Source organism: Chroicocephalus ridibundus, chromosome 8 (assembly GCF_963924245.1).
Source record: "Chroicocephalus ridibundus chromosome 8, bChrRid1.1, whole genome shotgun sequence".
Classification (NCBI taxonomy): domain Eukaryota; kingdom Metazoa; phylum Chordata; class Aves; order Charadriiformes; family Laridae; genus Chroicocephalus; species Chroicocephalus ridibundus.
This window is the reverse complement of record NC_086291.1, coordinates 4,387,417-4,402,264: the sequence shown is the minus strand read 5'-3', so window position 1 is coordinate 4,402,264 and position 14,848 is coordinate 4,387,417. Positions and strand designations below refer to the sequence as shown.

At 46.8% G+C, this 14,848-nt stretch overlaps 2 protein-coding genes across 2 annotated transcripts in view; one reads left to right on the top strand and one right to left on the bottom strand.

The window, feature by feature from the left end:
- Nucleotides 1-4,735, top strand: part of HOOK1 (hook microtubule tethering protein 1) — a 29,344-nt gene extending 24,609 nt beyond the window's left edge. The window contains exon 22 of the mRNA XM_063344066.1: nt 1,073-4,735. Coding sequence (XP_063200136.1) covers nt 1,073-1,231 — 159 coding nt within the window. The 3' untranslated portion in view covers nt 1,232-4,735. The remainder of the gene's footprint in view (nt 1-1,072) is intronic.
- Nucleotides 4,736-7,547: 2,812 nt separating this feature from the next.
- Nucleotides 7,548-13,186, bottom strand: LOC134519149 (cytochrome P450 2J2-like). The gene is made up of 10 exons (XM_063342824.1): nt 13,057-13,186; nt 12,415-12,720; nt 11,681-11,843; nt 11,379-11,528; nt 10,659-10,819; nt 10,322-10,498; nt 9,925-10,060; nt 9,593-9,780; nt 8,953-9,091; nt 7,548-8,202 (listed from the first exon to the last, which is right to left on the bottom strand). Exons 2-10 carry the CDS (start codon nt 12,601-12,603, stop codon nt 8,027-8,029), a joined length of 1,479 nt encoding a protein of 492 aa, XP_063198894.1. The 5' UTR covers nt 12,604-12,720; nt 13,057-13,186; the 3' UTR covers nt 7,548-8,026.
- Nucleotides 13,187-14,848: the final 1,662 nt, after the last annotated feature.

Sequence of the window (14,848 nt, the reverse complement as noted above, 5' to 3'; positions counted from 1 at the left end):
CAAGGATCAGAAAAACACATTTTGCTAAATGAGACAGTTAAATCTTACCTTACCATTTTTTTCATTTTAGATTCACTATAAACTGGTGTTCAAGAAGCAAGGCTAATAGTTTAGCGATGTGTGGCAGCAAAACTGAACTTTGCAGGCCTCATGTCTAAAAGCAGGGAACTAAGGAAAGGAACAAAGCCTGAGGGTTCCAGTTTAAAATGAGATCACTCTTCGCTTGCTAATTCTGACTTCAAGTCAGAAGGCAAGCTTGAGTGAGTTCTGGCTGGAATTTGCAGTCCTGTTGAGATAATGTTGAGGCTGGTATTTCTGGTATTACTGCAACAATCAACTATTTTGTAAACTTAATTTGTTATGTTTTCTGCTTGTCTTCTGTGCTTTGGAACAGGAGAGTTAAAATTTGGTGTACGCCATGACTTCCATGGTAGTAATCTACTATTTGCTGCCGCAAGCTTCCATCTGGATTTAGCAGACTAAATTCCTGAATGTCCAATAGCGTTTGTTGTTGGAATTTTTTGGGCTTGAGATGAAGGGAGGCCATGGTTCAAAAGCTTCCCTGACTCCTGCTTTAAGATGTTCCATGTCTTTAGCACAGTGTTTGTGAAATAAAGCGAGAGCCATCTTCTCATGCTGCTGCAGTGTTGCAAAGGTTGATAGAGCATTTGGTGTTAGATTACTGCGAAAAGGACTGGATAAAGTTGTTCATATGCTGTTTAAATAGAGTTTCATAAAGAAAGACTGGAATGAGGAACTAAAAAACAAAGTAAAATTAAATGGATTACTTAATAAAGGAACAACTTTACAATAAGCTAAAACTAACACATTCTATACAAATGTGAATGAATCTTATTTTCTTCATATCTTTTATGGCAGCAGGGTATATAAGAAATACAGTAGGTGTATATGAAAATATAAAATATAAGAAAAAATACAGAAGGTATATAAGAAATACAGTAAAAGAAATTCTGTGTGCAGACTGCTAAATAAGCTCGAGTTTCGTGTATGAAAGATGTCCAATTTTCTTCTGTTTTTGCTATAATGTAAATGTTGTTTAACTTATTTGCAGAGCCTGACTCTTCAGAAGCTAGGTATGGAATCAAGACTAGTTGGCAGTAGTGGTGCCTGCAGAGACGGTCCTGGACGCTCATTCCTGGCTCAGCAACGTCATGTCACCAATACCAGAAGGAATCTCACTGTTAAAGTCCAGGGTGCAACATCTGATTAAACCACAAGGACCATGAGGAAAACTTATATGCTAAAGTGTCCTTAAATGTTTTATAACTTCCACTTTAACTACTTGATGAAAGAGGAGGTTAGAATGGTGGGCAACTGCGAATTCAACATCAGAACCTATCAGGAAGTGGTTTAAGTTGATCAGTGGTGTGTCTAGAAGGTAGCACATAGTTTTCCAAGTAGAAGTAGATTTAATAACTGCAGTATGTATTTACAAGCACAACTGAAAAGATTTATATTTGCCTTCAGAATATATTGTAAATATAAAAATTGGCACTATATATTTAAAACTTTATTTAATGGGTTTGGGCTAGAAAGTTGACTTTTGTAATGGGAAGATGTTATGCAAAAACGTACTTCAGGAAACTGGCAATATTGGGCATTTTTGCTGGGCTCTTCTAAAAAATAAATTTAAAAGATTGATAGCATGTTTTAAAAAATACTTTTTTTAGAATACAAAGAAAATTTTAAAAGCAAGAAAATACTTGCATTTATAGAAAAAGAAAAAAGTGTAGTACCAGTTGACTTGTTATATAGCGGAAGACAGGATTTGTCATCTCAAGCGAGAAGCAGAATTACTCAGTTTATTTAAAAAAAGATGAAGTTTGTGCATATACATATATATAGATATATATATATATATATATTAAGGAAAACCTGACTTTAAGGTGTTGAATTCACTAAAGCCAAATAACCTGTCTTTTCCTGTATGAGAAAAAAAGCTATTATAATAATTCAAAAGTCTGGGCTATGTTTTAAAAGTCTGGCGTATTGGTACACTGCATTTATTTGCAGAAGGAGGCTCAGATGGGAAGGAACCCCATTTATTTCCAGCTGTTTATACAACCCTGCGCACATAAATTGTTTTTCTTCTGTCTTTAAATGTAGTTGCCCTTCACTTATTCTGAACTAACTGCGCTCGGCAGATGAGTGAAAGATAGCTTTACTAGTTGTTGGCAGCAAAGATTGCTGGCAGGGAGGAAAGTGGATGAACTGTAAGAGTTTTGCAGTATCTAGATTAAAGAAGATGAAATGGGGTTTGATATCTGAAATTTGTGTGCAGGAAGTTGCTGTCTTTCACAAAATTCATGTCAGTATTTACCAAATGTCTTATTTTTGTTGTGAAATGTATTTTTAGGGGACTTGTTAATGTCCACTCTTCTTTGAAACTGTCTAGACCAAATTAATTATACCCATAATTTAAAAAAAATAAATTACAGCAGCCCTTGCAATACACTTAAACTAAGTATTTGAGGGTGTTGTACCAGTCCGTGATCTAATATAAAATTCAGACACGTGCGTGAATGAAAGCATATGTCTGTCTGCACCACTAAGGCCATCTTTGGTTTGAGGGCAGGATTCAGCTTTGCAGAATTTAAGTTTTGAATTGTGAAATTTGAGTAGTCTTCCATTTTGCATTCCCCTCAGTATGGCTTGTTCTTTGATTTCTTCCCCAGCATCTTAAATTCTTGACTAGGCATTGCATGCAATGCTAGCGAAAAGGGAAGTATTTGTTTTTAATATTTAATAAGTGTTGCTTCTTAGTTGTGGTGATAGTTTTATAGTGCTATACATTTAGGCATTCAACAGAGATTTCCTCTTTCAACACTTCTGTCCACACAAGGTGTTGTTTAAAAGCCAGTCTCATGCTACATGTGGTATGAGCAGAGAATATGCCAGACAAACTGCTCTTGGATAGTTTTGTCTGTCAGGTTGTGTTCTTCAGGACTCTATGCGTCTTTGGACTACCTCTTGGGTTTTGAGGTCTTTTATTGCTGCAGTGATATTATTGGGGTTTGTATTTTTAAGATACAGTTGCTTGTTTAATCTGCTAGCGGTGTGGGAGGTGGTGGTGAGCAGTGGAACGGGAGACTTAAGTCTTAGTAAGATGCTTACATTTCTAAAACCTGGTACTTTGGTGTGTTCTAGTGAAATGTGAAACTGTCACTGGTGGTGTTGAATGGGTCTCTTAACCCTCGTTCTTTACAGCATGGAAGCTTTCATGGACGTCTGTCCAATACTCATGTAGTTAGTAGGCTCGATGCATTTGTTTTATTCCTCACAGTAGTGGAGCTGTGTCAGTAGTCGTTATCAGGTGCTGAATAGTGAAAAACTTGGCGCAAATGTCTTTGATGTGCACTTCTCAAAACTGCAGACCCTGGGACCAAAAATGACCAAGAACCTTCATATAATTTAATTGGAAGCTTGTCTTCTGACTAGCGATGGAAGAATTTAAAACGGAACTACAGACAGGGATCAGCCTTTTTCAGGGCAAGGTTGTCCCCAGTAGTCTTACTGAGGTTGCCAAAAATGAATCGGGTTTTCAGGTATTAGGTGAAATTTTACTTATTTGGGACTTTTCCAAACTGTTAAAAGTTAAGCCTGTGAATATAACTTAAGCGTTTCTTTGGGACTGAGAACCTGTTCAAGAGTGGCTGTTTTATAACTGGTTAAGCTGGGGTTACGTCCTGTGAATGGGGAACCGATATGTAGGAATGAATATTTGATTATAAACCCATGGTGTTGTATTCACTGCAGCTCATCTGGCTCTGCAGAAAAGGATCATTAGAATAAGTATCATCTTAATGTTAACTTCATTCATGTTAGACAAAAAAAGCTACTAATAGCATTGCTGTGTTACCGCGGAGTTGTCTGCAACACGTAGCAGCAGAACAAGGTCAAGACAATGTTCTCTGATGCAATTGCACCAGTGCCGAGGCAGGACGAAGAAAGAGACGTCTTGTCTCTGATGCAAGGTGAATTCGTATCGTGCCCAGACAGCACAGTTGGGAACAGATTCAAATTACGAGATGAAATCATTGAATATTGCTGAATTTAATCAGCATTATTAGTAACTGTAGCCAGTTTCCAATAAAACGGGTAATAGAGATCCAAAGAAACAAAAATATGTTCTGATTGACATATCATTTGTTAATATTTTTTATATAAGATTAAGAATAACCACTATGGAAGATAAGCGTTTTGTAGCAATAATAATACAAATTTTGGACTAGTAGGTTCTCTTACTCAAGGTGGATCAGGCAGCAGTTTTGAGAAGGTTCTTTTGCAACAACTGTATTATAGTGGATTAAGAAACATACACTGAAAATAAATTTTCACCAAACTGATTTTTTTTTTGTTCATTAAAAAAAAAATATATATATATGGGTATTCTATTTTCGACAATATACACTTACTTGGAAATAAGTAATATAAGCAATACTGATGTTTTATTTAAGTAGCCATAAATAGTTTAGGAATTAGAAAATGGAAGCAATTGTTTAAGAGTTGGTAATGTCTAGTAAAGTAATTTTCTTAACTTTTTTGCTTTTTTCCCTTCCCCCCACTAGTCAAGCTAGAGTTAAGGTTTTCAGTGTATCAGTGTCTACATCTTCTGTTTAAAACAAATGTAAACACTGTGTTGCATAGAACTTGAAAAATTGCACTAATTTTTAAAATTTTGGTTTTATTTTTCTTTGGAAGGAATTCTTTTATATTCACATAAAGATTAAAAAAATTAATTCTTTGGTGTCTTTATTCCAAGTGATGTGTTTAATGGTCCCTAGCTGATGTAAGCATCCGTATTTCTGGGCAACATACGAACTGAGTCTTCATGCTGTTATCATTACACCGTCTAAAATGTCATGTTACGAGATCTGTAACATGTTTGTGTAATGAGTGCATGTGTGTTGTGCCATAACAACAAAGCAGAGTTGTGCTTCCTTCCCTTCCTCGTTGCAGTTCATTCTTGCGTACGGTTCTCCCACCCAAAGCTGGTTTCCTCCGCTCAGTCTGCTGACAGTCATCTGGATGCTGGGCAAGTGACCTTGTGAAGTGAAAGGACTAAAACCAACCACAAATTAGCTGTCGAGTGACTTCAGTAATCGAATACTGCTTCGGAAATAAGTTAGGATCTCTGCCTGCTCTCCTCAGCCCCACCTAAGAGGATGTAGAGGACAGGTACACACTTGTAAATCACCGTGCTGGTGATTCTTTGGAAAAGAAAACTGCCCTCTTCGGTCTGCTTTGCAGGGTGTTTATGTGCCCGGTTCTTAGTCTCGTTGACAGCTTTCGTGTTCCCTGAGCACCAACCTGAACCCAGAAGCGAGGTTGGGAATGAGCCGGCAGCTGTTCAGCCCTCCAGAGTGAAGATCAGCAGGGAGGAGAGGTGTCACAAGTCTCCTTCAGGGGCCCTGTTTCAGACCCGTTTTTACCACAGGTTTTCCCTTTCTCTGAACCATAATCCTCGGCCTGACTATCCGGACATTGGTAAGTAATGACTTTTATTGCTTTAGGCTGCTGCTCCTCTGAGGATGGGAAGCTGCGTCATAACTCAACGTGGAAGGGCCTTTGGGCTGGCAGAGGCGTCCTTGTGAGTGTGAAAGGAATGGCCAGGTATGGAAGAACCATTTCTCCTTCTTTCTGAGGCTGGATGTAAAAGCGTTTTCAGACACTGAGGAACAAAACCTGCAGGTGCGTGTTTGAGGGAGGAGGGAAGGGAGGAGGCTCAGGCTGTGCAGGAAGCCTGAGCCAAGCTGCAGGATGTTCTCAGACCGTGCGTGAGCTGTCACGGGCCATGCACCGACAGCCAGTGCCGCCTTCCTGAGCACAGGAGGGGCGAGCGAGGGGTGGTGTGTGTGCCCGAAAGGAAATGGGACTCAGCTAAGGAGTGAAAAAAGAGAAGTCAGATGACACCTGAAACTTGGAGTGCTTTGGGAGTAATGCTTCACACAACAGAAACTCATTGCTGCTCCCCTCTCCTGTTTCCAGTCAATTCCAAGCACCCAGCCCACTTCCAGCCTTCCCCTTCTGCTTCTCCCACGGAAGGAAAAGAAAGAGCATAAGGTCTTAAAAAGTCAAATGAACTTCCTTCTTTCTGCTGCGAAGGGAAGATGTGGGAGCCGCTCGCCAGGAGCAGGGAGAGGAGGGGGAGTGAGCTGGGGTTGGGGATGTCTTGTCCCACGTCTAGTGAGAACCTGGTCAAGTCTTCTGCATTTTAGAAATAGGTTGGTTTGGTTCCCATCGTGTGTTCTCACATCTCCACCAGGAACAGCATCTTAGTCTACCCTCTTTGTTTTCAGCTGGCTGTGCCTGGCACAGAACATCAGAGGAGGGGGCAGAGCCTCCCCACAAGCCCTGTGCTTGAAGGAGCTTTGCCAAAAGCCATGTTCACCTGCTAAAAATTTTGCTTCATGTTGTATGGCGGTGCTTGGTGCTGGTGTGCAGCTGAAGGGTGTTTCTACCCTTTTCTGGGGAGGTCTGCAGGGCCAGCCCCGCTTCCGTGCTTCCCCCTCTCTGCGCTCAGAGGAGAAGAAAATGCAAGTTAAAATAAAAGGATTTTTAAACCCACCTGGGTTTTAATGCTGCATGGAAAAAAGATGCTTTTAATTCCTTCCGGAGATGACGTAATTCTCATAAGAGATGCTGGGAAAAACTTGCTTCCTCTAGGAATGCAGAAAAAGTACTCCAGGAAAAATTGAAAATGAACAGGAAAAGATTGCTTCCTCCTTGGGTGAACCGGAGCTGGAGGTGTGCGTGGTCGGCGCTGGTTGTGCCATGCCTTCCTGCCAGGTGGCCCCCATCCTGCTCCTGGGACCTGCAGCTTCTCACGCCTGGGAGCCGTGCCGGGGTCCCATGGCACAACTGTTACTGAATCGATGCGGTTACTGGTGTTAACCATCAGTTGTCAACCTTGGACCTGTTTCGCCTTGCATGTGATGGTTTAAAATCATCGCGGTTTGGTGCTGGTATTCTCCAAGGGACGCTTTAATTCATTAGACTGTTGAATGCAGCAGATTTAGCCTGTGCGTAGCTGGAGCTCTCCCCTCTGCCCCCGGGGCACACATGCTGCTTCCTGATGCTGGGCAGGTAAATGGGGAGGATGTAACATATTTTAGGAGGCAGGACTCACAACTATAGCTACAAGTATAGATGTTTTAGAGAGAGAGCTGTCGGAGTGGAGAGCATTCCCATGCTCCATGTGGGTGTTCCACTCTTAATTGCTGTGGCACACCAGGACCTGACCCCAGGCTTTGATGGTTTCCCTGCTAGTTTACTTGTACTGTCAGGGTCCTTTGTTTTCATCAGCTCTAGGAATTGCCTTTGTTGCTACAGTGCTGATCTCTCTGCTACCGGAGGGCAATGCCACAGTGATGTGGGTCGGGTGCTGTGGGGCTGTCTCTGCCCGGGTGGGCTCGCAGCCCCCTGCCACTCCCTGCCCTGAATTGTGGGGCATGGCTGAAGGCTCCAGCCAGCGCTGGAAATGGCCTGGGTTGGTCTTCACTTTGCAGAACGCTTTGGGACAAAAATGTTTTCATAAGGATTTATTGATGCATGGGAAAGAGATGTTACAGCATGACTTTTTTTTAATGGATTACGTGTCAAGGATAACAAGATCAAAAAACGTTTGCAATTAATACCTGCATTAATGTTATAAAACAAAGGCTGGTACTGTTCTTCCACAGTACGTAGTCACAGCCTGCACACTGCAATCACTAAAGCGTTTCTCATTTTCCTGCCCTGGTGAAGCATGGCTGTACATCATTAAACTAGAGAAGCCCCACGTCCCTCATTCATTTGCAGTGCTGCATCCCAAGCCGAAAAGTGCCCTGGCAGATCCCAGGCTGCTCACCTCGGTCCGCTTGTGAAAAATGATTTTGCAATGGCTTTAAAAGGAACAAACAGACTGCCCAGCCTCTCCCAGGAGCCGGGTGGTTGTTTTCCCTTGGAGCCGTTCGACATCCTTGCCAAAGGATTTGTCCCTGCAAGGATGGTGGCCGAGGCTTCCCTACCGAGGCACGGCGCAGATCTTGTAGGGCTGCGGGGTCATCGTCATGCCCAGCTTGAACTGCAGGCTGAGCGTGGTGTCCGGGGGTGGCTGGAAGGTGAATTTCTGGAGCAGAGTCGTGAAGAAGAGGAAGAGCTCGGCGCGGGCCAGCGACTCACCCAGGCAGGAGCGCTTCCCTGTGGAGACAGCCACCCACGGCACCTTCAGCATGTGCTGGCTGCCGAGCTGCTTTTGCTGCCAAAAAAGCCTCTGCCTTCCCTTAGGACCGTGGTTCAGTTGTGTTATCCCCTTCCCAGGATGAATTTTGCAGTCCAAATTGCGCTCCCCAATAACAGCATTGGGTTTACAGCATGGGCTGCCCCCTGAACCGCATGACTGTGTGAGGGCACATGTGTGTAGTCGCGTGCAGAGGCATCGCCTCCTCCCCTGCTTGGATAAGCTGTGCTGGCACACGGTCTGGAAGTGCCCGTGCTGGGAGAGGTGGTTGGTTTGAGCTACACAAGGAGAGCTACCAGAGAAGGTGTGTGATGCTGGGGCGGGAAACAGGGGTGCTAAAAGCCATTCTCCCCAGGGAAGCTGTTGGTTGGGGTACCCTGTGAGGCCCCTAGCGACCTCAGCCATGTGCGAGTAGGAGCACAGAGCCATGCTCTTGCCTTGCTGAAGGCGTTTCTAGGGTCTCTGGCATTGTTACGGTCTTCGGTTCATTCTCATCTCTCTTCCGTGCGTGCGAGGGGAGACAAGAAAGGGCTCACTGTGTGGTTGTGGTGCTTTGGGGTGGCCACCTGAGCACTGCTTGAGCAGCACCTCCAGGGTTGGAGCCAACATCTGTCCTTTCCGTTGCTGTTTTTCTGTGTCTCTCCACTGTGCAGTTGGAAGCCCCATCCCACTGCTTCAGCACGGAAGCACCAAAATCCAGCAAATCTTACCTAGAGAGAACGGCACAAAAGACTCCCTTTTCCAGAACTGTCCATCCTTCAGGAAATGCCCAGGGTTAAAAGTGTTGGGGGTTTCCCACTCGTTCTTGTCAAACATCACAGAGGTTAAATTTGTGATCAAAACAGTGCCCTAAGAGGAGAAAAACAAAAATAAATTGCACTTTCTCTGTCACTGACAGCACGAGGGGGCATTCTCGTCTCCACAAAGAACATCCATAGTCAAATTCTGCTGCAATTATTTGTCCAACACTCCCCAGCACGCACAGTTTTTCCTACTACTTGTCTGTTCAGAGGTACCATGATTATATATCCACGTTTTTTTCTCATCAGCATCACTTTTATCTGCTCCAATTTTGGGCCAAAGTTCCTGTAAGAGTTGTGTGAGATGGGATCTGTGCCTCGACGGTGTGCGCGGCGGGTGTGTGGCCCTGCAGCGCTCTGCACCGTTCGATGGGCTGGAGAATGTTGTTTGGATGGCAAAATACGGGTTCACTGGGAGTGAACTCTGGACAGGGCAGGGACGCTGTGGCCCTGCCCCTCCTCTCCGCGCAGGAGGGACCTTGTCTGGCGAATCGCACCTGGGAAACTGAGATTCGCTTGCTGAAGTTTCAGTGCTCGGGGCTGAGGTTACCTTTGGTATATGGAAGCCGTCCACGACCGTGTCCTTCACCGTCAGTCTTGGCACATTGAAAGGGATGATGTTGCCTTTCCTCTGCACTTCGTGGATGACAGCATTGGTGTAGGGCATGTTGTTCCTGTCCTCCAGGGATGGCTGCCGCCCCTGCCCGATGACTGCGTCAATCTCCGCGTGCACGCGGGCTGGTAGGGAAGAGCAGGGGTCAGCCAAAGTTCAAGAAAAAAACTCTCAGTTTTTCTCTCTCAAAAAAAAAAAAAAAAAGGAGTGTCTCACAAAGCTGTGAGGACTAAAAGCAAGGAAAAGGATCGATCTTTTGCTAATTATACCTTGAATTTCCGGATACATGGCCATATACAGCAGAGCCCAGCGGATGGTTGTGGAAGTGGTCTCGGTCCCGGCGAACAGCAGGTCGAGTGTGCACGCCACGAGGTTTTCCTCCTGGAAGCTGCCACTGCCATCGTCCTTCACAAAAAGGTGTGTTAGTGCTGCATGAACAGCAAGGGCTGCCCTGACACCAGGCTTAGTCCAAGTCAACACCAAGGATTTTGGCAGAAGCTGCTGGCTCCCTGCACCTCCATCCTCATGGTGGGTGCCCTGAACCTGATGTCCATCCTAAGCTCATAAATGGCCACAGAGGCAGCTCAGATGGAGAATTTGGGCTCTTTTCTCATCCCTCCTGATTTCTAAGCCCCACTGTGGAAGGGTTTGCTCTGTGTTGCTGACCTTGGCTATCTCCTGCAGGTAGCTATCGATGAAGTCCCGGCTCTCCGAGGGGTTCCAGTCCTCCTTGTGTTTGTTGATCTTCTCTCTAACGAAACTTTTCAACAGCCTCCAGTTTTTAAAAATGGTTTGGTGGGATCCAGGCAAGAACTTCATTATAGACGGGAAAGAGTTGTACAGCTTTGGACACAAAAGGAGAAAGGCAAATTGAATAAAGGAATATGGAATGACAGTGAAGTTCGGTGATGAAAATGCTATGAGTTGCAAGGTTGACTCCAGAGAAGACACTATGGCACTGCAAAACTACACACCGTCTGTGTTGGTGGCAGGAGGGCTGTACCTGGCTCGTGACGGACGCATGGAGGCCAACCGTCTCGTCGATCAGCCGCAGCAATTTTTGGAAGTCCTCATCATGGTAGTCAAACCGGTTGCCAAAGGTGACAGAGCAGATGATGTTTGAAATGGCGTTGTTGATTTTAAAGTGAGGGTTGAAAGGATTCCCTGGAGAAGGAAAAGGTAACAATCAATTCTCTTCCATCCTTCACAGAAAACGAGAAGAAAACAGTTGTCGGAGGTAAAATATTGAACAAATATGACTGAAATGAGTGGCCCCTGATGGGCAACATTCTGTGTCACTGCTCTCCCGTGACACCTCGCCCCTCTATGAGCTGGCCAAGTGTGGCTGGGCAGCCCCAGTGTGGAGCAAACATCCCACCCTTGGTCCCGGTTCAATCAGATTATGGAGGTGTTTATTTACTTTGGAAAGCAAGGTCTGCAGAAGAGTGGACATCACTTGAATTCATTGGAAACACTGGTGCTTACGCACCCATGGGATTTTCCAGAAATCTCCAAGAGAGCAGTAGGCTGAAGGCGGGTTACGAATGACACTTTGGATGTTTGAGGGCAAAACACCTGTAAAAGGGAGCTGGGATGCTGGCAGGGTGCTAGCATCACTTGCAAGGTGAGGTATCTTTCAGCATGCAGTGAATCATGGGCAAAAATATAATGAGATGTACTGGGCCCTGCCTTCAGCACGGCTTATGAGGCCCGTGGCACTCACCCTGCTCATCCCTAAATGCATCCACAAGGCATTGTGACTCCTCCTGGATGCGCTCCTCCAGGCTCCTCTTCCCCAAGCCAAAGTTTCGGAGGGTGGTCAAGGTGAACCTTCTCTGCTGCTTCCACAAGTGCCCATTGGAGGAGACAAGCCCTGTCAGAAACATGCCACCGTGAGCCAAGGCAGATCCCTCCACCGAGGGGAAAAAGCTCCAGAGCTCTCCCTTATCTCCAGCCGTCTTGGACCTTTGCAGGGTCAATGCTTTGACCTTACAGCTGATCTCAGGGATCTGAGGGATAACTCACCCCTTTTGCTGAAGACCTCACTGTCGATAGGAATTTCAGGGCGATCCATGAAGTTTTCCGCTTGGTTTACAAGAACTTCTTTAATCAGCCGCAGCCCATTTACACACACAAATGATGTGCTGCCCATCTGCATGTGGAAGATGTCCCCGTATTTTTTAGTAAACTGGAAGAAAGAGGAGAAATAAATAGAAGGGGTTTTATTTGCAATGAATGTGTCTGTTGAGACAGAGACAGCCCTGGCAGGGGAGACGGGTGAAAATACGGGAAGCCAAGAGGCAGAGAGGAGGTGGGGTTTCACAAGTGTTTGCTTGTCTGCATGCAGTCTTTTTCCTTTTTTCCTGGATCACGGGTCAGGAGTTGGGGTTAGTCGGCCACAAATCAAGTGGAATTCTCCAGGTTTGATTTTTTCCATCCTGTGTTTTTCCAGCTTTTGTTTCACACCCTTCCAGTCGCTGGTCAGACCTACGGGGGTCCTACAGCTGTGGCTGCACTTGTGGCATCAAGCCATACCCTTTGCCCAAAGGATCGCTCCACGCTTGTCCCCCTCCTCGTACCCGGGCAAACTTCATCCACGTTGCTGCTGACTGAGGGTAAACCTCCTGACTACCCTGGGGTGACCTCCACCGAGTCCTCATGGGCCATGGGTCTTGTGTTAACCCCCTCGCCACGCTGCAAAGGTTGCGTAGCTGCAATTCCCTCCATCCCCTTCTCCATGGTGCCCACCACCCCTGTACCTTCTCCACCATGATGTGGGGATCGTTGAAGTTCAGCATGTGGATGTGCCCCACGAAGGGGAGGCGGAAGGGGCTGGGAGGGAAATGCTTCGGCTTTCTGTTCTTCATGTAGTCAGCGACGAGCAGGAAGACGACGAGGAAGATGAGGAGCATCTGGAAGGAGATGCTGTCCCAGAAGAAGCGCAGCATGGGTGGATGGTGGGGCTCCACGGGGACGTGTCCCGCAGCAGGTCAGGGTAGATCAAGCTCACGGTGCACCGCTGAACCTCCTAGGGACAGGGGGAGAGGGACGATGTGCTGGCGCAGCTGTGGGCACAAACAGAAGACAGCATGGAGTGGCTTTTGCTGACCTGGCGTGGAGGCTATGTTCAGACTCCTGCTTTCTCAGGTTTCAGCAAGGACCGTTTGGTTAAACCCTTTCTTGATTAAGCTCATCCATTTCCTCTGATCTCATTTAAAAGAAAACAAACACAGAACAGAGCTCTCCTCCCCCTTCCCACTGCAGCTTCGCAAAACCCCAGCGCTCCACGTCCTTGTCTAAAGGACAGAAATGAGCTTTGCAGAGCCGGGATTAAAGCCTCCTGGCAGCCTGGCCGTGCCGTTCCCACGAGCCCCGCTCTCCCCTCCCTGTGGTGCCCTCACCGTGCCACGTCCCGGCGTTGGCTCCTCGGTGCCAGGGAGGCTCCAGCTGCTCTGAGCACCTTGCACTTTCCTCGTTTGCAGGAGCTTGTTGGCTGGTACAGAGTGTCACAGACTGAGCCCCAGGTCGGCGGGGGCATCTGAGATAAGGTTGCATAAACCTTTCGCAAACCACCTGACTCCTGGGTTGAGGTTTCAGTGGGTCAGGGTGCTATGGGCTGGAAGCAAACAGCCGTCCGGGATCTGCAGCTGTTTCTAGACACTGTCATTTCCTGATCTCCCTCTGTCTTCAGCGGCAGCTGGTGGCGGGCTGTGCTGAATTTTCCCATCTAAGAGGGGCCCTGAGGCAGGTAGCTGGTCACGCACGTACGCCACATTTGATCTGGACGTGTGTGTTGAGTTTTATTGTAGAAGAAACAGGGGCATTCCCAGCAGCACTTTGCTATTGCCCCATACAGCCCCGCCATGGCTGTTTGTGGTCGTCAGCTCCCACCTCACGCTCCAGGGCATGACTTGGGTTCGTTTGCTCTCTTTTGGGGCCGTAGGTCTTGTCCAGTGCCAAAAACAAGCACAGAGGTGCAGCAGCGCTGCTGGAGCAAGAGTGAAGCTGCTGCATAACTGTTACACTTAAGAAACTTTAAAAAGTTAAATCACGTTTTATTGTGGAACTTGAAGGGGATAAAACTGTTTTCGAGGAGGGTTAAAAACTGGCTGGATGGCCGTGCCCAGAGAGTTGTGTTTAACGGGGTGAAATCCTCTTGGAGGCCGGTCACCAGTGGTGTCCCTCAGGGCTCAGTTTTGGGGCCAGTTTTGTTTAATATCTTTATCGATGATCTGGATGAGGGGATTGAGTGCACCCTCGGTAAGTTCACAGACGACACCAAACCAGGTGGGAGCGTTGATCTGCTTGAGGGTAGGAAGGCTCTACAGAGGGGCCTGGACAGGCTGGATCCATGGGCCAAGGCCAACTCTATGAGTGTTAATAAGGCCAAGGGCCGGGTCCTGCATTTTGGTCACAACAACCCCAAGTAACGCTACAGGCTTGGGGCAGAGTGGCTGGAAAGCTGCCCTGCAGAAAAGGACCTGGAGGTGCTGGTGGACGGCCAGCTTCACATGAGCCAGCAGTGTGCCCAGGTGGCCGAGAAGGCCAACAGCATTGTGGCTTGTATCAGGAATAGCGTGGCCAGCAGGAGCAGGGAAGTGACCGTGCCTCTGTACTCAGCGCTGGTGAGGCCTCACCTCGAGTGCTGTGTTCAGTTCTGGGCCCCTCTGTACAAGAGGGACATTGAGGTGCTGGAGCGTGTCCAGAGGAGAGCTACCAGGCTGGTGAGGGGTCTGGAGACCAGGGCATGCGAGGAGAGGCTGAGGGAGCTGGGCATGTTTAGCTTGGAGAAGAGGAGGCTGAGGGGAGACCTCATTGCCCTCTACAACTCCCTGAAAGGAGGGTGGAGAGAGGTGGGGGTTGGCCTCTTCTCCCAGGGGAATAATGACAGGACCAGAGGAAATGGTCTGAAGCTGCGGCAGGGGAGGTTTAGGTTAGATATTAGGAGGAATGACTTTACTGAAAGAGTGGTCAGGCCCTGGAACAGCCTGCCCAGGGAGGGGGTTGAGTCACCATCCCTAGAGGTGTTTAAGAAACGTCTAGATGTGGCACTTCAGGGCATGCTCTAGTGGCAGAGATTGTAGGTTGTTGGGGTTTTTTTTGTTTGGTTGGTTGTTTTTTTTGTGTGTGTGTGTATGGTTGGACTCGATGATCTCAAAGATCCTTTCCAACCATGAAGGTTCTATGATTCTA